Source organism: Orcinus orca, chromosome 10 (assembly GCF_937001465.1).
Source record: "Orcinus orca chromosome 10, mOrcOrc1.1, whole genome shotgun sequence".
Classification (NCBI taxonomy): Eukaryota; Metazoa; Chordata; class Mammalia; order Artiodactyla; family Delphinidae; genus Orcinus; species Orcinus orca.
Window position 1 is genome coordinate 103,317,234 of NC_064568.1, and position 24,912 is coordinate 103,342,145.

At 43.3% G+C, this 24,912-nt stretch overlaps 2 protein-coding genes across 14 annotated transcripts in view; one reads left to right on the forward strand and one right to left on the reverse strand.

The window, feature by feature from the left end:
- Nucleotides 1–584: 584 nt before the first annotated feature.
- FAM217A (family with sequence similarity 217 member A) lies at nucleotides 585–9,340 on the forward strand. The gene is given in 7 exon segments (XM_049716167.1): nucleotides 585–1,073; nucleotides 4,305–4,389; nucleotides 4,553–4,566; nucleotides 5,190–5,264; nucleotides 5,362–5,429; nucleotides 7,788–8,130; nucleotides 8,133–9,340. Coding segments are annotated over 7 exon segments (1,947 nt in total). The 3' UTR covers nucleotides 9,006–9,340.
- Nucleotides 9,341–13,152: 3,812 nt separating this feature from the next.
- PRPF4B (pre-mRNA processing factor 4B) overlaps nucleotides 13,153–24,912 on the reverse strand; it is a 40,900-nt gene continuing 29,140 nt past the window's right edge. For 2 of the 13 annotated variants that reach the window (XR_004477546.2, XR_004477556.2), the window contains 7 exons: nucleotides 24,026–24,163; nucleotides 23,250–23,403; nucleotides 20,548–20,662; nucleotides 19,839–19,990; nucleotides 18,452–18,538; nucleotides 15,845–17,747; nucleotides 13,153–15,061 (listed from right to left, as the gene is read on the reverse strand). Coding sequence is in view for 2 of the 13 variants with exons in the window: in XM_004281065.4 (XP_004281113.2) it covers nucleotides 17,544–17,747; nucleotides 18,452–18,538; nucleotides 19,839–19,990; nucleotides 20,548–20,662; nucleotides 23,250–23,403; nucleotides 24,026–24,163 (850 nt within the window). In the remaining 11 variants the exon portion in view is untranslated. Of the gene's footprint in view, nucleotides 17,748–18,451; nucleotides 18,539–19,838; nucleotides 19,991–20,547; nucleotides 20,663–23,249; nucleotides 23,404–24,025; nucleotides 24,164–24,912 lie in introns of all 13 variants that reach the window. The other 11 variants (XR_004477554.2, XR_007479521.1, XR_004477555.2 and 8 more) reach the window with 11 other exon arrangements.

Here is a 24,912-nt window from a genome sequence, read left to right on the forward strand (position 1 = left end):
ATGGAACAGAGCCCAGCACAGTTTTAAAGTGACGGGGATACAGCAGTGAACGAGACGCGCAGGGCCCCTGCCCTCATGGAGTCATATTCTGCTGGGAAGAGACAGACAACAAAGAAGCAGACAAGATGGTGAGGAGTCCAGGGAAGAAAGAAAGATGGGGGTTCTGAAATGCAGTAAAGTGCATGGGAAGGGCTTCTTTATTTTTTTGTGTGTGTTTTACCCACATAATTTTATTTCAAATATTTATAAATTTGAAGAGCACTGCTTAAGGGCTTCTTTAAAGTGGAGTCAGGGAAGGCTTTTCTGAGAGGAAAATGGAAATGGGGGACACACTTAGGGGCTGGGGGTGGAGGCGGGAGTCAGAGATCTGAGAAACCCTTGAAATGGTGGTGAGCATCTGGTGCATCTGCATTTTTCCCCAAGGATCCCTCCCCCCAGATATTAAGAACCAGTGCATTCAGCTGCTTAATGAGGCTTTAGGGGGTTGAGTCCAGAGCTGGGTGTTACACGCACAGAATGCATTAGTACCACCCCCATTTCTGGCTCAAATGTCAGTGCTTTGTCGTATAATCGAATCTGGACTCATGAGGACCCGCCCAGAGGCGGGCTTGCGCTCAGCTGGGACACCTTCCTGCTCTCACGTCTGTTATGGGGACACTGCATGTTGGCAGCGTGGACAGCACTGGACACACAGCCCGGCCTGGTGGCGCGGGGGCGAAATCGGGATCAGGGTCGTGGCCCGGCGTAGTCAGGGCCGGGGTCGGGGGCGAGGTTGGGTTCAAGGTCGGGGACAGGGCCGGAGTCTAGGATCCGGGTACGGCGAGGGGGAGGGGGCGGGGCCAGGGGCGGGGTCAGGCGCCGGGCTAGGGGCGGGGCCGTGGGTGGGGTCGAGGTCGGGGGTCAGGGGTCGGGGCCGCGGCCCCGCCGGCCGCGTTCCGGCTGCGTGCTGCCCTGTGTCCTCTCTGCAGGCGGGCCGAGTCAGAGGCTGTGCACGCGGAGCGGCCGGGGCCTCGGGGCGGCAGCGCCCGCGGAGACGCCGCCGTGGACGAGCCAGTGGCCAGCGGCGCCGAGCGGTAAGAGGCCGAGCGGTAAGAGGCGGCCCGGCCCGCACCTGCGGGTCGCCCACCCCCCCGGCCCCGCCCCGGGTCCGCGTCACAGAGGCCGGGCCGCGCACTCACCCCGCACACCCCGCGGCGCCGCATCCCCAGCGCCCGCGCGCGCCTCCCTCCCGGTCCTTCAGCCCGGGCGCGGCGCAGGTGGATCGGTTCTTACTGATGCAGGGCATCCCTGAGCTGCGTTCTCTGCGTCTTCAGGACCCACCCTTCCTCTAGGGGACAAACAGTTGTAAACGACTAGGAAAGACACTGAGTACTGCGGTGGCTTCAGTTTGTGGTTTTTTTGCAGATACCCATGCCCTAAGCAATAACTTAATCCGTTTAAGCAACGCCTTAAAGATTGCTTCACTTGTTTTATGACACTGTAGTTCTCGGAGACTTATGCCTTAAACAGGAGCGGGCCTTTTGGTACCTCTGAGGCATGTGGGAGTGTCGGCTGTGCCCGTGTGTAAGGTTAATCCTGCTTTCAAACGGAGCACCTGGCTTAAATCATTAAAAGCAGAGTTCGTGACCCTGTGTTTTAATTCCAGATAACTCACCATACTTTTTCTAATTTGTGTTTTATCGTCCTGTCTGAAAATATCTCCCTTCTCACTTCAGACCTTCACTTCCTCCTCTTCTGTCATTTAGACCTTCCTCCTTGCTTTTTCTGTGCCCCCGTATTTGTCTGATCGCCTCTGGCTTCCAGTTAATTTCCTGTTGCTACCCCGCCTCGCCCCACAGGCCCTCTCTCCCGCGTTCTGAGCTTTCTCCTGAGCTCCTTAGTATGCGGAGCCCAAGTTCACGCGCTCTTTGAAATCAGCCTCGTGCCGTACCCTCAGCGTGCCTGTCCCACACCTGTGCAGGATTGTGAGGAAACAGAGAAGCGGGACGGGGGGAAGAAATGGTGAGGACAGCGGCCCCAGGCTGCGCGCGTCCGTCTCCCGAGAGGTACGGGCAGCTGCCCGGCAAGCAGCGTCGGGGGATACCGAATGGAAATTTTTCTTTTTTTTTTTTATTTTAAATTTTTATCCTATATTGGAGTATAGTTGGTTGACAATGTGTTAGTTTCAGGTGTACAGCAGAGTGACTCAGTTATACATAAACATCTTTTCTTTTTCAAATTCTTTTCCCATTTAGGTTATTACTGAGTGTTGAGTAGAGTTCCCTGAAAATTTTTATGTCTTTTAACAAAGGAAAAGCTAACCAGCTTCTTTGTAAATCTCCAAACATTTCTCTTTTTTAAAAAAATATATTTATTTATTTATTTATTTTTGGCTGCGTTGGGTCTTCGTTGCTGCGCGCGGGCTTTCTCTAGTTGTGGCGATGGGGGGCTGCTCTTTGTTGCGGCGCGCGGGCTTCTCATTGCGGTGGCTTCTCTTGTTGCGGAGCACGGGCTCTAGGCGCTCAGGCTTCAGTAGTTGTGGCACACGGGCTCAGTAGTTGTGGCATACGGGTTCAGTAGTTGTGGCACATGGGCTTAGTTGCTCCGTGGCATGTGGGATCTTCCCGGCCCAGGGCTCGAACCGTGTCCCCTGCATCGACGGGTGGATTCTTAACCACTGCGCCACCAGGGAAGTCCTCCAAGCATTTCTAATTGCAGTTGGATTTGGTGAAACATGCCACCTTGAACCGTCGGGCAATGCTCACCTTTTAAATTTTCTCACACGTGTTTTGTGAAAAATATTGGTAAGGCAGGTGGATATCAAATAGTAGAACCAATGCCCACCCTGTAGGCAGTTTGCACTCTGGCTGACTTCATGGACTACTGACAGCCTTCCTTACTGGCTGACAAATTTGGTTACTTTCATTCTATGACCTCAACAGCATGGTTTTCATCACCTCCCCTTTATCATGTTAAGGTAAGGCTATTTCTCTCACAGGTTATTTTGTACCTTAGGGAACCAGGATTACAGAGCTGAGAGAAGCTTGAGAATCTGTCAGGAGGCTTTAAAAATACAAATATCTGGGGCTTCCCTGGTGGCGCAGTGGTTGAGAGTCCGCCTGCCGATGCAGGGGACACGGGTTCGTGCCCCGGTCCGGGAAGATCCCACATGCCGCGGAGTAGCTGGGCCTGTGAGCCATGGCCGCTAAGCCTGCGCATCCGGAGCCTGTGCTCCGCAACGGGAGAGGCCACAACAGTGAGAGGTCCGCGTACGGCAAAAAAACAAAACACAAATATCTGGCCTCATCTTACTGAATCAGAATCTGTGTCAGTTTCTTCAACTATTATTTTTAAAGAGCTCCCTTGGCGATTCTCAAGCAGAGACTAGATCCAATGCATGTTATCTCAGAGAGCAGAGAATTTTATTAATTTTATTTTTCATGAAAACCTCCAGAGAAAGATAGTCTGCAGCCCACATTCCAATGTTCAACCCTCCTTCCTGTCGAGAGAGAACTTCCCTGTGGATCAATTAAATCCTCATCCTGTACTTAAGCTTATTTGTCCCCGTTTCTCCTTAGTGCAGAGATAATACCTAGTACTACCTGCTTGGAGTTTGGTTTGCAAAGGATTTTCTCATTTGAGATTTAAAAAAAAAAAAACTGAGTTCATCCCTCAAAGATCACTTTTTAAAATTAACTGCTCACCTCTTCACTTTCCCTTTCCAGGATAAATGATCACATCCCTCTCCCGCATGCACCCCACGCTTCTCCCGCATACCACTCAGCACAGTGTCTGGAACATAAATCCTCAATAGGTCTTGTACCTGTCCTTATTCATTTTTTGCCTTAAAAAATATTTCCTAAGTGTTTCTCAGCATCTGGAGTCTAGAATGAGAGGTGGGCTGGTCAGTGTTGAGTATGTGAAAATCTTGTTCGGTTGATGGAAAGACTTTTATACTCTTTCAGGTCTGATACTCAGACATATGAACTCTGGTGACTGTGCCATTGTGACCTGGACATTTCATCATACTTTTTAAATCACCAGTTTTGAAAACTGGTGTGCCATTATTTTAACAAAATGTGAATGAAATCATAAATTCGTATAAAAGCCTTTCATTTCCTAAGAGGTGTTATCCAGCTGATGATAGTTGGATGAGAACATTGCCCACTCCTCACAAATGCTGAGTGTCCTTTATGGGGGGGGGGGGGCGGTCATGGAACTTTGTGCCTTTTGTTATATTTTAACCAAGGGACTTGTACAATTATGTACTTGAGCTTTTAAAATTTTCTTACATTAAGTTTATCCTAAAACAAATATTGTTTTAGAACTTATCTCACTGGAATTTGGATACAGAAGTACCCGTTCCTGAAAATAAAAACCTCCCACCTGGAAGGGATGGTGCCACAGGTGGTAAGAAATCCTCGATGTGTCTATTTATATTTATACTTATAAATATATGAAAATTTATATTCTAATTTATAATATGAACAACCACTCATATTAAAGGGGGCTTGTTTTGAATATCACCAGTTTTATGTACCTATTGTCTTTTTTTTCATACACATTCTTTCAGACAAAATGAACAAGGTAAGGATAGGTATTTGGTTTTAAGTAATTCACAAAAATTATTTTAACATTACCATGTATGCTCCTTAAATAAAATTTCTTTCGTCAAAGTTAAACTTTAAAATTTTATTTCTATAAAGTTCTTCAAACAAGTCAAAGCCTTTATTTACTATTTTACAAGGCTGCAGATTGGTCATTAAATATCTTACTATATTACTTTTTTTCAACATAACAGTGTTATAAATGGAAATTAACATTGTAGCGAAGATAATGCTTTCCAGTCACTGCCAAAAGGGAAGTGGTCTCAGCCCTTAAGATATCCTGAAGCAGCTGAAATGGTTATATTTTGTTTTGAAGTAGTGAAAAAAATGAATCTTTCGTTTACTTTTTTTGATCAAAAATAAAAGTTAATAAAATAAAGACAATCTTAATGATAGTCAAGGCTTATTAGTTAACACTGTTTAGTTGATGTTTATAAACAGATTATACTAATTCCTACTGAGGTCAGTAAAAACCGTTTATATGGATATGAGGGAGTATTATAGGACTTTACTATATATTGCTTGGTTAGAACAAGAACTATACATTCTTAGAACAAGAGTCGGGAACAGAGATGTCATGTGTTTAAGTCTGCTGCTTTATAGAACCAGTTGGAAATTCCAGTAGAGCAACTCATGCTGGAACTTACTTTGTCAGAGCATGCTCCCAAAAGAACACAGGTAGGGTTTTATTCATCACACTCTGAAAGTATTATTTTTTTTTAAAAAGGCATGCAGTTACTGACTAAAATGTTGTCCGTAGTTTTCCTGTTCTTAGAATAGTAAACAAGGGATATTCCAGGTACGGAGTTATCCTCTCAACAAAGGAAGTGCTACGGAGAACAGGTGAGAGAATATTTCTGTTTGTAAACCCCTAAATGACTGAAGTAAATCCAAGTAGAGATGAGTTAACTGCTCAGCTGAAGTACGAGGCCAAAAAACAAACAGAAGGAAAAAAGTATTGTGTGCAAGTAGTGGGAAGTTATAGCGACGCTCCCTAAAATAGGACTTGGCTGGCAGACAGCACAGTATGTGGTGAAGAGGTGACTGGGCCTTTACCAGGAGGGTCTAGATGGAGAGAGCTTGGACTTCCCGTTCGAGTGAAAAGGAACCGTAATAGGAAAGTAATAATTCACGTGCCAGGAATGATTTTCGTTCCTTACGCGTATTAACTCATTTAACCCTCAGGACAGTCCTGCAAGGGAGGTGCTGTTGTCATTGTCCCTGTTTTACGGGTGAGGACATGGAAGCAGGTGACAGGTACCAGATGGTTGGACCAGAATGTGAAGGCTTGGTTCACGCTCTCACACCCCCTTCCCTGCTTCAGTCCCTTCCTGGGATTTGAATTCTTACTTTTTGCTCTTAAACTTTGGTGTGCGTGAGAACCAGCTAGAAGCCTTCTTCAAAACGCAGGTTACTGTTATTGGGAAATTAACATGTATGGAGCACCGCCGAAATTAACATGTACCGAGCACCGCCGGGTGTTGCTGTTACATAGCGTATTATTGAATGGGGATGCTGAGTTGCGTTCCTCTTTTGTCAACACAGTTTTAACAACTCTGTGGCTCCCTTGACAGCCGCTGTCTCTTCAGCTGAGGATTCTCCCCTGTGTGGCTCGGGACACAGCTCACCTAGCGCTAGCACTGAGGGGAGAACCAAGAGGCGCGAAGGGGATTGTAGTGACTCATGTCCTGGGATGCGGGTGGTGACGGGGGGAGGAAGCCTGCTTTAAGAGAAGGAACGCAAAGGAAGAGGTCAAGTGACATGAGAGGACGTAAATGAGTCGGCAGAGCGCAGGGGTTGGAGACGTGAACGTGGGACCCAATGCCAGGGTTTAATCCCAGCTCCACCACCTACGAGATGAGCGACCTCAGCCAGTCTGGGCCTCAGTTCCCTCATCTGTCAAAGGTAGAGAATGAAACTGCCGACCTCATGGGGCTGTTGTGAGGACTAAACAGAATCACGCGTTTGGGGGGTGTTCGTGATTGATACTGGGGAGGCCTGGTGATGGTGCCGAGTTGGAAGCTTGGGGTCAGTGAGACATTTTACTACTGAGATGTTTCTCCTCAATATGCTGTCAACAAGGAAAGGATAAAAGTCACCATGGCTTTCATTTAGTGTTTAACAATTTGCAAAGTACATTCATATAATTGTCTGCTTCTTAGACCACCTCCAGGGTGGGTATTGTAATTTCCATTTTGCTCGTTGGTGGCAAAGCGGTTCAAGCGTAGGTCTTCCAAATCCAGATTCCACGCTTTTTTTTTTTAACTGTACTACATGGATTGGGTCTGTTATCAATTATAGATTTAAGGTGATTTTCCTGTGATTTTCAGAGGCAAGTCAGTAAAGCTGTAGTATTTACTAGCTAAATAAATAAATTTTTATTATTTTCTGTACTTTTCAAAATCCTTCAAGGCTGCTTTGTTGCCTTTAGTGGAAATTGGCTTTAAAAGCAGCAGGAAGATAATGGGGCTATAAATATGTCAATTAACGCATCAGATCTTTCCATGGCAGTATTTCTAGTAAGCTTTAAACAAATACTAACTGTAAACTCAGTATTCTGTGGCCTGGCTTTTTTGCAGTTTTCATTTGAATATAATACCTAGAAGTATTAGTCCTAAAATAAAAGAGCACAATCAGATGAAAATTACAGTAGACTCTCTCTGGGATCATTTTTGTTTGATAGACATTGGTTTGCTTCCTTTTTTGATAGAATAATTTTTTAAAAACCACAGTGGCTAAAGTAGAAGCCCTTCTTAAGTAACCTAACTAAGAAGTTTCCTTTCATCTGATTCTGGGTAAATAAACATTTCACTATAATTTCAATTGGAGTTGGATAGCCGCCTTTTCAGGCATCATAGTTGAACGTACAATATATCATAGGCAAATAGCTATAATTAGACACTTTCAGCCTAGTGGCCATTCATAGCCAGTTAGCCATTTGTAGGTATAATGATCTAGTCACCTGTGCATGTACAAAGGGATGCCCAGTTACTGTTTTAATCTGTACTTTAAAAAATGTATATAGCTGTATATAATTAGAGCATATTTGAAAATTAACATGTTTCTGTTATAGATAGATACACATATGCCATTGGGAACCAGACATTAGCTAGTCTTCGATAAGGTTTCTTATTCATTATCATTTTAATAGCATTTTAATTCTAGACAACCAACCATTCATTAAATAAATCATTTTTTAAGGGATTTCAAAAAATCTTCAGTGGAAACTGGCTGTAATGTGACCAGTAATCGCATAAGGCTCTTCGCTGTGAACCACTCACTAACAAGTGCTTCAGTGGACAAGCCAGTTGGCTCCTACCCTGCCCTGCAGACGCCATTAAGTCACTGCTGGCCTTATGCTGCTGGAGACTTTTTTAAGGACAGAAATGAGCCTCATATTAATTTATGCTCAACTCTAGGAAACAATAGTGGCGAACTTTTAACTGCGCCAAATTGGAATCTGAAGTATGGAAACAGCAGTGTGGAAGAAAGTTTAACAGATGAACGTGATTTATCAGAAAATGAAAAAGCAAACGATACTTTACTCTCAGCTATTTTAAAAAGATGGACCTGAACCTAAGGCCAGAAACAATAGAAAATGTAGAAGACTCTTTCACAGAAGAACCAAGTGAAGTATTTCCATATCCTGATTTTCTTCCCCCTCCTTTCAATACCCTGGACTTGCACAAATTAGCCATCTCAAAATCTGAAAATTGGAAAATGACAGTGGAGCCTCTAGACAGCTCTCTGGAACATTTGGTAGCTCGTTTACTGGACTTAGAGAGATTGCAGCGCATGACTATTCAAAGAGAACGGCCGAGACTGCAGACTTCCTTCTGTGCTCCCTTAGCCACCGAACGACCCTCTTCCTCCAAAGCTGTACCCAGAATGAGACAGCCCAGACCTTCCGACTCTGGGGGTCTTCAGACAACTTGTGTAGAGAAAAGTCACGAGGAGAGGAAAACCAATTCTGGTTCTTGCAAGCTTGAATACAATGCTCCCAAGTGGGATTGCAGCCGTGCTGGGAAGTACAAGTGGAACTCTAGACCAGCTCTGAAAACCTCACCCACCACAAAACAGGTGATTGCAGCTTACGACGACTTTAAGAACCCCAAGGTCTCCATTTTAAACCCACGCGGAGAACTGTCAGCCGAGCCTGCTCCTGCCGAGACAGCCCGGGTGCTGGTTAAAATGCTCTCAAGCAGATGTCTGCCACCAAAGTCTCCTACACCAGTCTCACCTGTACCTCTGTCTTTCCCTGAAAATCAGAGGGAAGAAGTTAAGGCACCACCAAGGACCGGAAAGAAACTTTACCGAAAAGACATGGTACCGAACAGACCATTCTGTATTCAGAAGCTAAACTGTTAATCACCTTCGTTGATAGCTAAGGATAAGTGCTCACCCATCGACCAAAAATAACTTTTCTTTCCTGCATCTCAACGTGAGCAAGTCTATTCCAAGAAGCCTGGCAAAAATATGGTTCCTCATTCCGAGGTACAGGTATTACACACACACACACACACACACACACACACACACAATTCCTGAATGTGCTGTGGAGTGGAACTTGTGACAGTCGCAGCTGAGATGTCTACATATAAACCAGGGGCTTCCCTGATGACATATTTGAGTCTCTTACATGTTATGTTTCAAAGGAATGTTTCACTTGGAAAACCGTTCTATTCAAGATGGTTCTTTTGTTGTGATTGTTTCCCAGTGTGATTCCATCGTCAATAAATGGCATAATAGACTTATCGCTGGTACAATTATTCTTTTATTCTGTTCTATTAAACAATCATAAGAGTCAGTGATTTTTTTTTCTTTTTTTAATTGGAGTTGATTTACAGTGTTGTGTTAGTCTCAGGTGCACAGAAAAGTGATTCAGTTATACATATATATGTATATATTTTTTCAGGTTCTTTTCCATTATTACAAGATATTGAATATAGTTCCCTGTGCTATACATTAGGTTTTTGTTGTGTATCTGTTTTATATACAGTAGTGTGTATCTGTTAATCCCAAACTCCTAATTTATCCCTTCCCCTTTGGTAAACCATAAGTTTGTTTTCTGTGTCTGTTTATGTTTTGCAAATAAGTTCATTTGCATCATTTTTTAAGATTCCACATATAAGTAACATCATGTAGTATTTGTCTCTCTCAGTGATTTTTTTTTCCTCCGCTGGTACCCTTTCTTCTTTCCCTTCCCATCTCGACAAATCTCCTTTGTCTGTCATTTTGAGCTAAACTTTGGGTATTTGCTTGGCCATTAAAAGCTAAAGAAGTTGCTATTTTGTTAAATTAACATACAAGATCCTCTAGGTCCTCCCATGAATCCTTAGAAACTTTCCCTTCCCCAGGCCCTTTGTCATATACAGGAAAGCAAGATCATTTCTCTTTGGGGCCTAGCTACAGGTTCAGGCTTGAAACAACCCGCTTCCCTCAGATCTAATAGTTTTAGGATATTGAAGAAAAATGGGAGAAGGCCACTGTCCACAGAGCAGCCCAAATCTCTCAGTTCATGGGATTTTTCCCCAAGGCTCTTTGTTGCTGGAAGTGTTAATCTTGGTTAGATAAAGCTCAGACAGCCAGAGCTTACCTCATTAACTGGTGAAAAAGGGAAACTATGCAATTGACACACTTCACTGTACTTAAGAGTCAGGGAAACAAAAAAGGAGAGTCCTGGTTTCTCCCGGAGGCCTACGGAAACAGAATCTTTGGGAGTCGGGCCCAGGGATCCACTTTGCAGAAGGCGGCATCCCAGGTGATCTTATTGCAGGTGGTTCTTGGAACGACATACTTGAAAAACACTGTAAAGGGGAAAACCCGATGTAACACGCATGGATCAGAGTTTGGATATTTTGGGGGGTAGTGGGCTTTGGTTTTGGTGGATGGTTAGTGAGTTCAAATTAGTTTTTATTTAACGTTAAAAAACACACACACATGATTAAAACTTCAAACATTACCAAAAGGGAAAGGCTTCTTCCCACCCCCAAACTCCTCCCCGGCACTAAGGCAGTCAGTATTAAGCTTCTGTATATCATCCCCCTAAATAAGACGGAATATTCGAGTTAGGGATGGGTGAGATGATTTAAGGGACAATTGAAATAAATGTTGAGGAGGCAGCTTGTTTGAAACAAGAGGTAGCTTGTTTCCTCTATTCTATCGTTAGGAAAAGAACAAGGCTCAAATAGTATTTAGAGGCAGGGGTCAGAGTATGCTTAGCTTTTAGGTTAATTTCAAAGAACGTTCTGGAACCTCATCAACAGCAGTAACAAATAAACTTAGTTGTTCAGGATCCCTTATTATAATAGACTTTTACCTAAATCCCATATAATTAGCGTCTTTAGCCAAATGGCGTAACATCCCATTCACAGACCGTAATACAGACATGGACTTGTACTTTCACTCAGTTCCAACGTGCAATGACCTTCCTCGTTTCCTCCACCAGCTCTCTTTACTCCTGCCTACAATTCTGAGTCCTGAACCTTACGTACCAGCCCTTTGTATCCATTCTCATTTTCTTCTTTCTTTACGTGTTTCGATTTTTAGCCCCTCACCTATAGAGCTGGAATGAGCTAATTTTTCCTTGTAATCCCTTCAGGAAGGGACATGCATTTTGTCCACTGCTGCAGCCCGGTCACTGCTTGGCAGGTGGTAGACATCCTTTAAGGCGTTTGACTGGAGTGGACTTCACCCCTCACAGAGGACTGTGACGTTCGCAAAGCAGCTTCAAGCACTCGCTCCCAGGCTCCGCCGCCGCTAACAGCCCCAGCTCCTCAGGCAGCTTCCCTAACCTCTCTGTTCTTCACTTACCCAATTTGTAAAGCGAGTAGGATACCTTTTATCTCATATAATCACGTGAGATCAAGTGAATTAAGTGCCTGGCAAACTCAGGCACGTCATCAGGGAGAGTAGGAAGGGCACAGGAGGGCAGAGCGGTTGGAGTGGGCTGCCCCGGCACTGGACTGTCACCGGATTAAGTGACAGCTCACGATAGACCGTCAGCGTCCCACTTCTCGGGAGGCACGTGCCGGGCACTGGGGACCTGTAATGTCTTAGAGGTAGGTAATGGCAAATTTCTCATTGGGAACATAACCAGACTGTTTTATTTAGGATGCCATTGGACCTAAAAAAATAAAAAGAAAGTAACAACTGAAACACCTACCAGATAGCTTTCAGTTAAGAGTCCCAAATTGCTCTAAATGTAGTTATGTAAAAGCTGTTAGCAGCACGGCTAAGACTTCAATTATGAGGCAAAGGGACTAGTAATTATATAACATGTCTGGAGCACTTGGTTAAAACAGAGTTGCTGGGATTGGATTCTCTTTCCGGTGTTTAAACCGAGGCCCTAGAACGAGGCACCGCGTACAACGATGGGGGAAAACAGGCAACACACAGAAACCGGTGAGGAGAAAAACTCACCGCGGGGCGGGGCGGGGGAGGGGGGTTGATGTGTAGTTATCAACAAATTCAAGACATTTTGCTACTTCCCAGACCTGCTGGAAGTCAACTTCTACCACTGTTTTTGCAGAAACAGTTGGCAAAGTTTGCAACAGACACGTACAAAGTAACCCTGCTCAGGAAATTCTAGTTAACTCTGGCTTTCCGGCTTGCTCGTGGATCCCACGTTCAGCCTCCAGCACTGACACTTCTTCTTGGCTCCTTTCCGGGTCTTAACTGAGGTAGAGTCTGAGTTTCTCATCCGTAGGAGAAAGCCCGTGCTGAAAGTTGCCATCAACCTAAATCCACCCTGCATACTACTTCCCCTGATAAAACCAGGATCTCATGACCCCTGCCCATCACTTTGGATAGATGACTACGTAGCTCTTAGTCCTGTACCAGGCCGCACAGGAAACACACCCGGGGCTTTGACAAGAAGGCTCTCCAGAGCCGCTGCCACTCAGCCCATCGCTCCAACCACCACGACCTGGCCAGCCACCGCTGGCAGGGGCTCCAGCTGGATCGGACGTGCTCTACAAAGCCAGCCTGGGCCTCTGCCCTCCGCCCTCCGGTCCTGTTTTGCGTGTGCTGAAGGTTCACACGACCTCCCTGTTCCTCTTAAGTATTTCATCACTGTTCTGTTTAAAGCTGAAGACAGTTCCTTAAGAGAAAATAAAGAATGGGCAGAAGCGGACAGGGGTCCGATACTCGTCAGGCTTCCTTGCCTGCAATGAACTGACTGATTTGTCTTTACAGGAAGGGGTCATCCCGTTACGCGTCGTTTCTATCCCTAGGAAAAGGGAAGCATGTGTAGCGGGAACGAGAACACAGCACCCTCTGGCATGTGTTCTGCGCTGAGCGGCTTGCAGGCTGTCTCCGGGCTGCAGGTTCTGAGCGCAGGTCCGCTCGCTTGGCGGGACCTCCTCCCCACCCTCCCCTGCGTGAGACTCACAAAGCCTGTTGGATGTCTTCCGACAACTTTCCCTAACCTGGCGGCTCCCAGTCATATCTGAGCACAAAACACTCCGCAAAGCACATCTATGAAGATCAGGTAAGAAAGAGTGTTTCTGACCTAAAGCTAAATGTAAGATACCAAACTCGAGCAATGAAAACTCAGGAGGCAGTATGGTAACAAGAGGCACATTTTATTACATTTTCCTAATAAGTCAACTGGGAACATTGCTGCTGAAATGCAACTTACAATTCAAATGACACTGGGAATAATTAGGATACATGTCAAGTATTTTCAGAGATGAGCTTCCATATCTTGATCACTAAATGGAAAGATTCTTCAGAAGAACAGTCCCTTACCCTACACATAGGAGAAGAAAAATTGAAGATACCATGATGATATCTATCAAAATAACTGGAAAGCATTTTAAAAGTCAATTTAGTGTACATTAATTGACATGTAAAACACATGAATTTGTAGTGAACATTTCTATAAGGACATTTCGTCTCAGAAAAGAATGATAAAATTTACGTTAAATATACGCCTGAACTAGGATTCTATGAAAAAGAAAGCACTTTATGAGGCCCAATTTCTGACAATGTCATGATAACTAACATAAAGTAACTGCGCATTTGATATCTGGCTTCTTTCCTATCTCGACATTTAAAAGGGGATTCCCTCAACTGCTCGGCCTAAATCTGAAGACATGTGATGCCCGTTTCAGAGATTCTCCTTCTCCCCGGCCAGCTACAGAAGTCCAGGTGAAGGGGAGGGGGAAGAATGCAAAAAGGGACAAACCTGAGAACTTTGCACCTCACTGCCTCCACCACATACCCAAAACACTGTGACTGTAAAAATGTCCTGAGTATTTGTTTTAGTCAAGAAAAGAAAGTGGTAATTATAATGGCAAAAAACAATTTTTTTTAAACACAAAATTATTTTGAGAAAAAGTAGAGTGGAATGAAACAGGCACTGGGGAATAAAGAAACAGGACGCTATTAATAAGGACGTGAAGGTGAGGGTGAATACAAATGCTGGGAGGGTCTTAAGATTTACGACAAGACACTCCCTTCAAAACCCTGACATTGCAGCCTAATTTCTGATAACCTTCGAGAACAGGTCTACCCAGAGAACGGTGTCTAAAATGTGGAAGCTCAACTATCCCCCCAACTACAGAGAGAACTACGCCATCTTTGTGGGTTATGTCCTAGGACTTATGGACCCTGAAGTCTCACAATCACTTGGCATCATTTTTGCCATAAAGTGAAATACAGCAAGACCTTTGTGAGAGTAACTACACAGCAGCTGACCGCGCGTCTGTGGAGGACGGTCCATGCCCTGGGCCCACCTAGCAGAGGGCTTGCGGAGCTCCACGTCTCTCTGCCTTAGAACATTACAGACTCCAATACAATTACGTGTGTGTGGATAAACACTGCTTACAGGGTTCCTTTCAAGTAGATAAATCAAGGAATGCTGAGTTCGGGAATTTCAAAGATCTACGGAGCGCGGCCTCGCCATTTCCCTTAGGAAGGAACGCTGGCAGTGCTCTGGGTATCTGGTCTACTTCAAGACCGCGCCCGGAGCAGCGGCTGAACACAGACACTGCGGGCGAGCTGGAGAAGAGGGCGCCCCAGGCGCTGAGCAGCGCTCGCTCTCAGGGCTCCTTCCGACCCTTTGCACCAGCCAAGGAGACGTGGCACCGCACGTGGGCGGCTACCTTCAGACGGATGCTCTTCCGGTGGCTACTGTCTTTCTAATAATCCTTAGGGACCAATTTTGACAACCACGTGTGATGTGGAACCTCACCACCCACACGGCCAACATCACTAGATCTGACCACTACTCTCATCCTGGGGGGTGGGGGGGAGTGGAGGAGAGGCAGGAAGCGCGATAAAGCGAAAGCTTTACAATGAACACAGGAGCGCCACTCTAAGCCCCCAACAGTAATGCACCCCAAATCATAATGCTGAAAACTAAAAAACTAGACAAAAATTAAATGGAGGATTCTTTTTTTTTTAATCTTTTATAGGACAGAAACCTTAGCTCATGTCTTCTGGTGTCATCATCTTCCACTGAGCTGCACCTAAAACACAAAGAACAAGTAACAAGCAACTTTGTTTTTTAAAGAACACGTAACAGTTTTGAAGGCATAAGATGAACTGTCTCTAAGTGGAAGTTAACTTACTTAAATAAGTATATAAAATGAAGCCATGAAAATCACCAGAAACATACAAACGCTAACTATCAATATTCTGAGTGAAAATGCCTAGGAGAGACTTGACCATGCAGCATATTATCACCAAAGTAAACAGCGGTGGGAAAATCACTACCCGTTTCATTCAGGTAGGAAAGCTGCACCTGTGGCGCCTTGTTTACAAGGCGCCACCACCTGAGGATGAGAACCACCTGGCGTTTATGTCAGTTTACGTCTGAACCACGAGGAGACGGGGGGTACAGCGTCAAAGCTGGCCTATCGTATCACCTATCACCTTCCTGGCTGTAGTGCATTTCATGCCTTTAAATGGAGTAAACCCACCAGAAGAATGCTGCTACTCTGATTTTCCATTCTTGAATGCACCAAAATGTGCATGCTTGTTGTAATTAGGTGCCTGGGTGAATAAAAAAATCCCATTTACAATTTTAAAATATTATTTAAACCCCTAAAATCTGATGATTTTCCACATTCCTCAGGGAGACAAGCATTAATTTTACCACCCAAACAGAAAAGATTACATACATTTCTGAAAATTCTCTGCTATCATGTTAAAAAATACTAATTTCTTCGTGTTGCAAAGCCAAACCGATTTACATGATTTTGTTTTAAATTGTTGCTAAATGTTTATCTACACATGCTGTCAGAAATAACCTTGTTAAGAAGGTGAAGCTGGTGTCTCAGCAAATCAGACCCCTTGGAGAAGGCGGTGAGTGGCCTGTGCCCCGTTTTCCTTTTTCTCTTTCCGCACCATCAGAAGGAAAAGTGAGAAAATAGCAGAAACATTAGTTAAATCCTGAATTATACCCCATAACCTACAGGAATTACCTCACTACACTGAAAGCTGACAATACTGGTAGAATTTTTTGATGAAATAATTAGGATCCTAATTATTAATAAAATGATAAACTTCTGGCTAGGTTTACATCTTTAACAAATAATTCTTTCAGTTAAAGACTTAAAGGAAGAAACGCAAGGTTGCTTTTAACTCTATATCGTTTACCTGACTTACCAGCACTGAAGACAAAAACTTTTAAAAATGGCTACAAATGCCTTGTTCACAAAAGACTTTATTACCTAGTGATGCATACTGAGAACATACAGAAATCTGCATGGTCCACCGTCACATGCAGTAGAACAATCTTCACTTTACAATAAGTGAGTGTCAACTGTTTTATGCAATAGACAACACTGTAAAGTCACATCCTTAAAGAAAAGCTTCATTTACAAAAGAAATAAAAGGTAAAGAAGCAATTACCGCTTTTAAAAAGCAGCTGCTTTGTTCAAGAGTGGAAGGTTTATGCCTGTATTGAAAGACAACATGATCACAAATAATGAAAACAATGAACAAATGAAAAACACTTTTACCATAAAGCAGTACACTTTCAAAATGACATACAAATAGTTAAAAATTTCACTATGTTGTCTATCTAACTTTTAAATATGAGGACTTCCAGAATTAGGCCTCAACATCTGTTATTAGTAAATGAAAACTACGCATTGTTTCTATGTCACTAGGAACTGTATTTAAACAAAATGTATATAAAGTCTATAGCAAGTTGATTTAAAAAAAATTAAAGTTAATAAGAAACAGTACACTGAAGGCGCTCTATCCATCAAGCGCATACTCTTCAAATTTTAAATGTGATGAACAGAACAGAAATTGTAACTATGCCACAGTTGCAATGCCAAAAAATAAAACAAGATCAGTTATCACACATGCAGGGAATTCTGCCACAAAGCTAATATCCCTCATTTGTCAATTGTTCCAATAAAATAACATCTTAAAACACCAGTGATGTTGATGGTTTAGCTTACCTTCAGTGTACTGAATGTTGTACACAACCTGCTTTAAAAGAGGAGACCATCCCTGCAGGCAGGCTCAAGAAGGAACAGGCCCCTTCGGCACTGACTACCCAGGGCATGCTGCTGTGGCCTGCACACACACACCTAGGAAAACGTGAATATAAACAGCATTTACGCTGGCCTTTTTACCTGGAGACCAAAACGAAGCCAAGTTTGCTAAAAATAAATCAACCACCCAGTATTACTGCTCGCTTTATAACAGATGCTTCTGTCTTTTCTGTGAACTGCAACCATTTACATTAGCACTGTAATTCTGTGCAGTCTTGGCAATTAAAACATTTCTACAGTGAAATTTCACATAAGACACAAAACAGATTAACTAACATTTCTAAAAGAAATATCACCCTTGGTGTTAATTCAAATATATCATGCTTCCTCAAATTTGCAGGAGAAATATTTATAAGTTTATATACATTAATAAACTGCTGTGAAATTTCTTCAGTCTTTGTATTTAATTACTCAAACCCTTGGAGCTTCTTCATCTCGCTTAAATCTTCTCCTGGATGAAGGCATGCTGTAGGGCCTGGTTGATGCTAATCCGTTTAGCTGGGTCCAACATTAGGATCTGGTCCAACAAGTCCTTCAGCTGGTGCACTTTTTTACGCTGGTCTTCAGGAAGTCGCTGGCACCCAATCAAGTCAGCCAACAGGTCCTTAGTTGGATTAATGGTGCTCATGACAGTAACTTTCTCCTACAAATAATTTTTTAAATGTGTATCTCTAAATAAATTACTAAACATATATAACCTAAAAAACTTGAATGAAAAAGGTCAACCCCAAGTTAGCTATGATAGTTTAAACATCATTCTGTAATTTAATTTTATGAACAGATCAGAATGACAACAGAAAGGAATTCTGAGAATTCAAAAACATAGTTAAGTGATTAAGGTCAGGATGGGGTGTGAACAAAGGCATGGAGGTCTGGAACAAGCAGCATGCCCGCTGGCCTACTGCCAGGTGTGGGATGGTGGGGTCCATGGAGTCGTGAGGAGGGGGAACGGCTGAGGACGGCAGTCTTTCTGAGGAGTTAAATACATTATCTTATAGGTAAGAGGGCGCCAAGGAAGAATCTTTAAGCAGGGAGAGTAACACGATCGGACTTGTTTTCAAAAAGATCACTGGCAGCAGTACGGAAGCTGGATGGGAAGCCAGACCAAGAGAGGGACCCAAGGAGAGAGAAAAGGGCCTGAATACGATAAAATAAACTCATTATACTAGGCAAACATTTTAAAATCTTTTCCATAACCTGACGTGTCTTATTCAGGAATTGGCCAACTGCAACAGGAATTATTTTTATTGTTTTAAAATACTCGCATCTCCTAGAACCACCCGGCACGCAATCCGTTAACGTAAGATAATCATCTAATGTAGCACACCTAAATTAAAGGACACTTACCCTCTCTGTTACTTTATCAACTTCTATGTACATGAAGTTGAGGTTTTGATCAAAATGTTGGTCTTTAAATACGCCTTTCCGAATCATCTGGCAATAAAACAGAACAGTTGGATTTTGAGCTCTTAGACAACACTGGTAGTCTGGTCTACCGATGACCCCGATACACAAGTCACACAAGTGTTCCTGTTTAGTGTCTCTGGGTTTGCTTCCTTATTTGAGAATGATCTCCGATTCCTTGTTCTCGAGAGAATAACACCTTTGGAAAAGCTCAGACAAATGCTGTACCTAAGACTACTTAACAACATGAAGTTATATTTTCCCGGGCAGTGACTTAAACCAATTACAATAAATACCATGTTGTGCTTTCACTATTCAACACTGAAGACTAAGTGAGCAGAGACTTACATCAGTGGTTCTTAGGAAAAATACTACACAAGTGGGGCCTTCTCTCTTGGCAGTTAAGAAACCTAAGGACGTTTAAAAAATTATGTTCTAACAGCCCGAAAGTGATAGCAGGTCAGGCCTCGTTAAAACAAGTACCAACATAGCTAATTTCTGTGTATCTGTCTAAACGAGTCCAACGTAACAGAATTTGGACAGAACTTAAAAAACATAATGGCTTCTGACCTACAGGGAGAAAAATCTGTAAATCTCTCAGAGAGTCAGCACATAAGCTGAAATCATAAAAGCCTAAGATATGGTCTTTAGACATTTTTATAAATGCCTATAAAGTTCTTGATTTGTGTTAATCAAACAAACTAATATTACAGCTCAAGCATTAAGGGTGAGTTTCACGTTAAAAAGATGTCATTTGCCGTGAGTTTTCTCGGTACGTTCTTCCTCTCCCAGCAGCTTCCAACCTCTATAAACGGACTGCCGCCAAGTCCCCCGCTCATTCTCTGATGACTGAGTCCTTCCCTCCACCATCTGCCTACCTGGACCTGCATCTTTTCTCACTGCAGCTGTTACCAATACAGGTGTGCTCCCAGGAACCCTGCTGCTGCTCTGCCCATCACTGAATGACAACCAGTGGAACAAGGGAAGGACAGAGATGTGAAAAGTCGCATGTATCCTCTCTCCCTCAGTTCCAATTCTACCTTAAACTATGGGCCCTACGCTTCTGCTTAATTCAGGAGAGTAAAGAAAAGCACAAAGACAGACTTTAGACAAGAAAAGGAAAATGGATCCTCTTATTCTCTCTTGACAGCTCTTGGCTGGTTAGAACCACTAATTTAAACACCAGAAATGAGAAGAGCTAAGGAATCAGAGTAGCCACGTGCCCACCTCTCAGAAACTGTTTTATAGCCACGAGAGATGAGTGTCAGCAACCACGAATCTGCCGGAGGCGCCACGAAGACCTCGGAAACAAGCTCCCACTAACTCCTACCTTATTTGGCATCTTTCCTTTGAGATCCATGGCGAGCTTCAACATATGGTTATTGGTTTTGCCAGGAAATAAAATCTTTCCAGTGTAGAGTTCATACAAGGTGCAGCCTACGGACCACATATCTATACCATAGTCATAGCTTTTACCTATAACTGAAAACATAATACAAATTTTAACGTATGATGATAAAAACAATCAACTACTGTTTACTTCCATTAACAGGGGAATCAACTTAGCTCGGACTATGTAACCACAGTCTGAGTACCTCACTTTCACATTAGCTTCATATTCTTTCCCACTAATTCTTAATAGGGACTCTTCAACTTAGAAACCTTAAAAAAATGAGGGCGTGGGGAAGCAGTGAAGGGGCAGAAGGAAGGGTGCATCTCTTCTATCCTTTCGTTTCGCCTTTGGTGGAGGGCTAGCCAGCCTCGGCCAAGGCCGAGGAAGGGGAAGAACACAGGACCCAGACGGTCCACAGTGACGGTCAGGCCCTGAGAAAGTGAGGGCAGTCTCCCGAAGCCGAGGGCTTTCCACACCTGCCACAACCACGGCCATCCCACCTGAGGAGCATGAACTGGCTACGGTTCCCTTCCTCATGAATGACTCAAGCAGCTGCCGCAGCGCCGGAAAACACTGCTTAGACCGTCAGCGTGCCGCTCCCACTGCGCACGGTGGCCCAGGTCGAGGAGCGCTGGAAGGAACTTACTGATTTCGGGGGCGCGATAAAATCTACTGACAAGGTAAGGCGTTATGTCATTATCCGCCACATGTGAAGCCGACCCGAAGTCACAGAGCTTTAGAATAGTTTTTGATTCATTAACCTGCAAAACATTTTATAATTGAAGTTTAACTCACGCCGGGAGAAATTAAGACACATGATCAGTTAAAAAAAATGGCTCTGAGAAGTTATTCCCAATACTGAGAACAAAGTCACTCACTTGAAAATTCCTTTTCTAATTATTTTATAATTCAACTTCCTAATTGTGAAGAATTAAGAGCTCTCAAATATTTGATCATAAATTAGTAAAAGAACTTTCTTCAGTGAGGAAATAAGAGATAATGCCAAGTAAATTTAACCAAAGCTATTTAGGAAAGGGTGGAATAGTAACAGAAAGCACTGAAGCAAAGCATCTTCTAAAAACCCCCAGGAAACCCGAACCAATCAAGTTACTGCCTAAAGGAACACGAAGACGGTCACTGGGAAGAAATCAGACTTAGATTAACTTACAACGGACTTAAGTTAACTTTCGTTTGCCAGAAAATTACAATGGCAATGAAAGCAGAAGAATGATTCAGATTCAATTTGGACAAAAAGAGAATAAAAACAATTCTTCGTCCGAAGCTGCTAGACCTTCCCAAATTTAGCACTCCCTTCGAGTCTAAAAAACATTAAATCCCTTAAATGTAAAGAAAGTATTAGGAAAATGTTAAATATATTTGGCAAGACGGATAAACAGGAACACTGTATTGGTCATTTGTCTCTTTTCTCCTTTGTCAACACTTCCACATTCACAGCGACAGTGGCACCTTCTGAGAGAGGCTGCAGATGCTCCCATGGCTACTGCCACACTCATGAGTCGGAGCATGTTCAGGGTTAACAAGTGAAGGAAATCCACATTCCAGAGTCCCTGCCCCCCTTCAAAAGAGACACACACAAATTCTGAGTTGGGACTTGAACTTGGCCTACTGTTCCCACCCCAAAGACACGTAACACTTTAAATAAGCAGCCCTGGGCGGTCTCTCCTGGGATACCATAAAGCCTGGTCAGCGCTACAGACTGGTCCACTACAGACGACATCCACGGAATTAAGATAATACAGGAAAAGTACTTTTAAAGTTTTTAAATATAAACTGCATTCAGCCGCTTAAGGGTGCAGCTGCAGTAACCAGAGAAAACCCCGGGGCCACTTTAACATCTGAGTCTGTCAGGGGAGTGCTCGGGCTGGGTGACATGCCCTCAGCAGCAGGGACCCACACTCAGGCACTTCCCTCCACACGCCCACGGGGAACGCAGCACTTCTGCCGGCCTGACGGCTGAAATCCTGGGCTAAAAGCTTTGGATTTTCATTAACAAACAGCGCCGCGTGGTTGAGGATGTCTGTTTGTTCCTTTCTCAGGAAGAAGGCCAAACTGTCTGAAACCCATGTGAAAACCTATACTAGTTTAGCACTAACTCAAAGAAAAATGAAGTTTTAAAAACAAGAGCTTCTAAGATGCTAACAAATGTCTTATTACTTAACCTCCATGGTGGTTACACAGATGTTCAGTGCATAGTTACCTTTACCTTATACATAGTTTATACGTTCTTTGATATGGATGGTGTACTTCACAATTCAAAAAAGAGAGAGAAAAATTGAGGTAAAGATCAACTATGAAGTGGACTGTGCAGCCTACAGCTGACTGTGGCCGCCAGTTCACTGGAATTACTCAGCCACTCTAACCTCAAGTAACATCAGAGATGCAGTACCTTCCCTTTGAAACTCAGACCAAACGTACAAAATGGAATGCCTCATTAATGTGGTGGTCTGGAAGGAGATATTTTAAGATTTTAAAAAAGAAGAGAAAGCGAAATCTGAACTAAGAGCTAAGTTACTGACAAGGAGTCCAAAACAAACTTTAATGGGATTGTATCTTTCTTAAAAACATGTGGAACATGTTATGGGCAGACGAACTAGAATCCCCCAGCTGTGAACAGTCCCGACTCTGACAGCATGACAGAGAAAGGGCTGGGGAGGGAAGGGGCGCATACACACCAATCACTCCACTGTAATGAGATGTGTTTCTAAGTTTCAAAAACATAAGCACTGGGAAATCTGCATCTACCACACCAGAAGGCACGAGCTAGGAGAGGTCAAGACTGGGAAAGGCTCCCTTCCATACAAGGCCCAAGAACGACCGAGCTTTCCTGGGTGTGGCCGCCAGAAGCCACAGCTTCTAAAGCATGAAAAATAAATGAAAAAGAATTATTCCTGGACACCCTAAACTCAACCCCATGCATCTACTTCAGAGAGGGTAACTCCCTTAAACGTCCCTCGCTCTGTCAGTCTATAAAACTAGAGAACAAAAGACTGTGAACACTCCTTATTTCAAAACAGCAACACTGCAGCATTTCTCCAGGTACCCGAGGAAGCCCATCGTTACTACATCAAAGCATTCTGGGGGTCTGTGTGCACTCATCAAATCCATCAATCAACAGGAAAAAATTGGGACAGCAGCCTACTTCCTCTCTCTTCATACTTTACTATAAAATTTCATGGCCCAATTTCTAGAAGAGTAAGAACTGGCAAAGTCATTTGTAATGGGTAATGCACTGAATTATTCTTCAAAGGTGTCATTTCTAGAACACAGTGGCGATCACATTATAGAAGTTACATGGATATAACAAGGCAGCCTGATCGTTTGACTTACCAAGATGTTGTCTGGCTTGATATCTGCATGGAGGATATTGCATCTTTTAAGGAGTTTTAGTGCCAAGAACAACTGCTGACTATAGGATCGTACAGCCTTAATATGAAGGCCAACATCCTTACCATATTTTTTTAACACCTCTCGTAAATTCATACTTTTAGGAAAGAAAAAAACAAATAAAATTAGGGTTAAAATGCAAAATGGAAATTAAGGAAGGCAAAACCATTTTCAAGCATAAAGTAAAATCAAGTTCAAAGCATGAATTACAATGAAAACACTCTGTTCAAGAACCCCCTCCCACGGCCCAAACGTTTGATAAATTATCCTACATTGAAATGAGAGCACATCAAACTGTGTGTACACAACACAATTTTCAAAATGAAGAGAAGGGAAGGTATGCAGTGCTAAAATTCCTACTGATTTGGAATGGGCTTCCGCTTGAAAGCATAAACATGAAGCCACAATTCTGAAGGGGGATGTCATATTCCTCCTCCACTATTCCCATTTCTTTTCACTGTGGCTTAATCCTTTCTTGAAGTATTTAATTTTCAGAGCACTCTCTGCTGAGCTGAAGGCCACACGAGGTGAGCATGTGACACACAGTACACAGCCAATCACTGTTTACACATTAACAACTGTCAAGAAGCTAGGTCTTCACCAATAGTTAAAAACACATCAAATACCCAGAACATTTATCACGGCATTTATCTGAACTGAGGGTGGCAACGGTGAAGAGGCTGAGTTTTCAGGGTAATGCACAGGTTTGGACACTGTACCTCAGAGGCTCAAACACGAGGCAGAGATGCTGTTTGTGGTAAAAGTGTCTGAAGAGTCGCAAACAATGAAATTTGTCATCAGGATCAGCATCGTTCAATTTTTTCAAGAATTCTAGTTCTTTTAAACCAGTTTTTTGCCTGAAATGAAAAAGAAAATTAGGTCAAAATTGGATACATCAAGAATTTAGGAAACCTATGCAAACAATAAATGCTGGAGAGGGTGTGGAGGAAAGGGAACCCTCTTGCACTGTTGGTGGGAATGTAAATTGATACAGCCACTACGGAGAGCAGTATGGAGGTTCCTTTAAAAGTAGAACCTACCATATGACCCAGCAATCCCACTACTGGGCATATACCCTGAGAAGAGCATAATTCAAAAGGACACATGCTCCCCAATGTTCACTGCAGCTCTATTTACAATAGCCAGGTCATGGACGCAACCTAAGTGTCCAGTGACAGATGAGTGGATACAGAAGATGTGGCGCATACATACAATAGAGCATTACTCAGCCATAAAGAGAAACGAAATGGAGTTATTTGTAGAGACGTGGATGGACCCAGAGACTGTCATACAGAGTGAAGCAAGTCAGAAAGAGAAAAACAAATATCATATGTTAACGCATATACGTGGAATCTAGAAAAATGGTACAGATGAACCGGTCTGCAAGGCAGAAATAGATATTGAGAACAAACGTATGGACACCCGGGGGGAGAGCCAGGGTGGGTGTGTGGGGTGGGATGAATTGGGCGATTGGTATTGACATATATGCCCTACTATGTATAAAACAGATAACTAATAAGAACCTGCTGTATAGCACAGGGAACTCCACTTCGCTGTACAGCAGAAACTAACACAGCATTGTAAAACAACTATACCCCAATTAAAA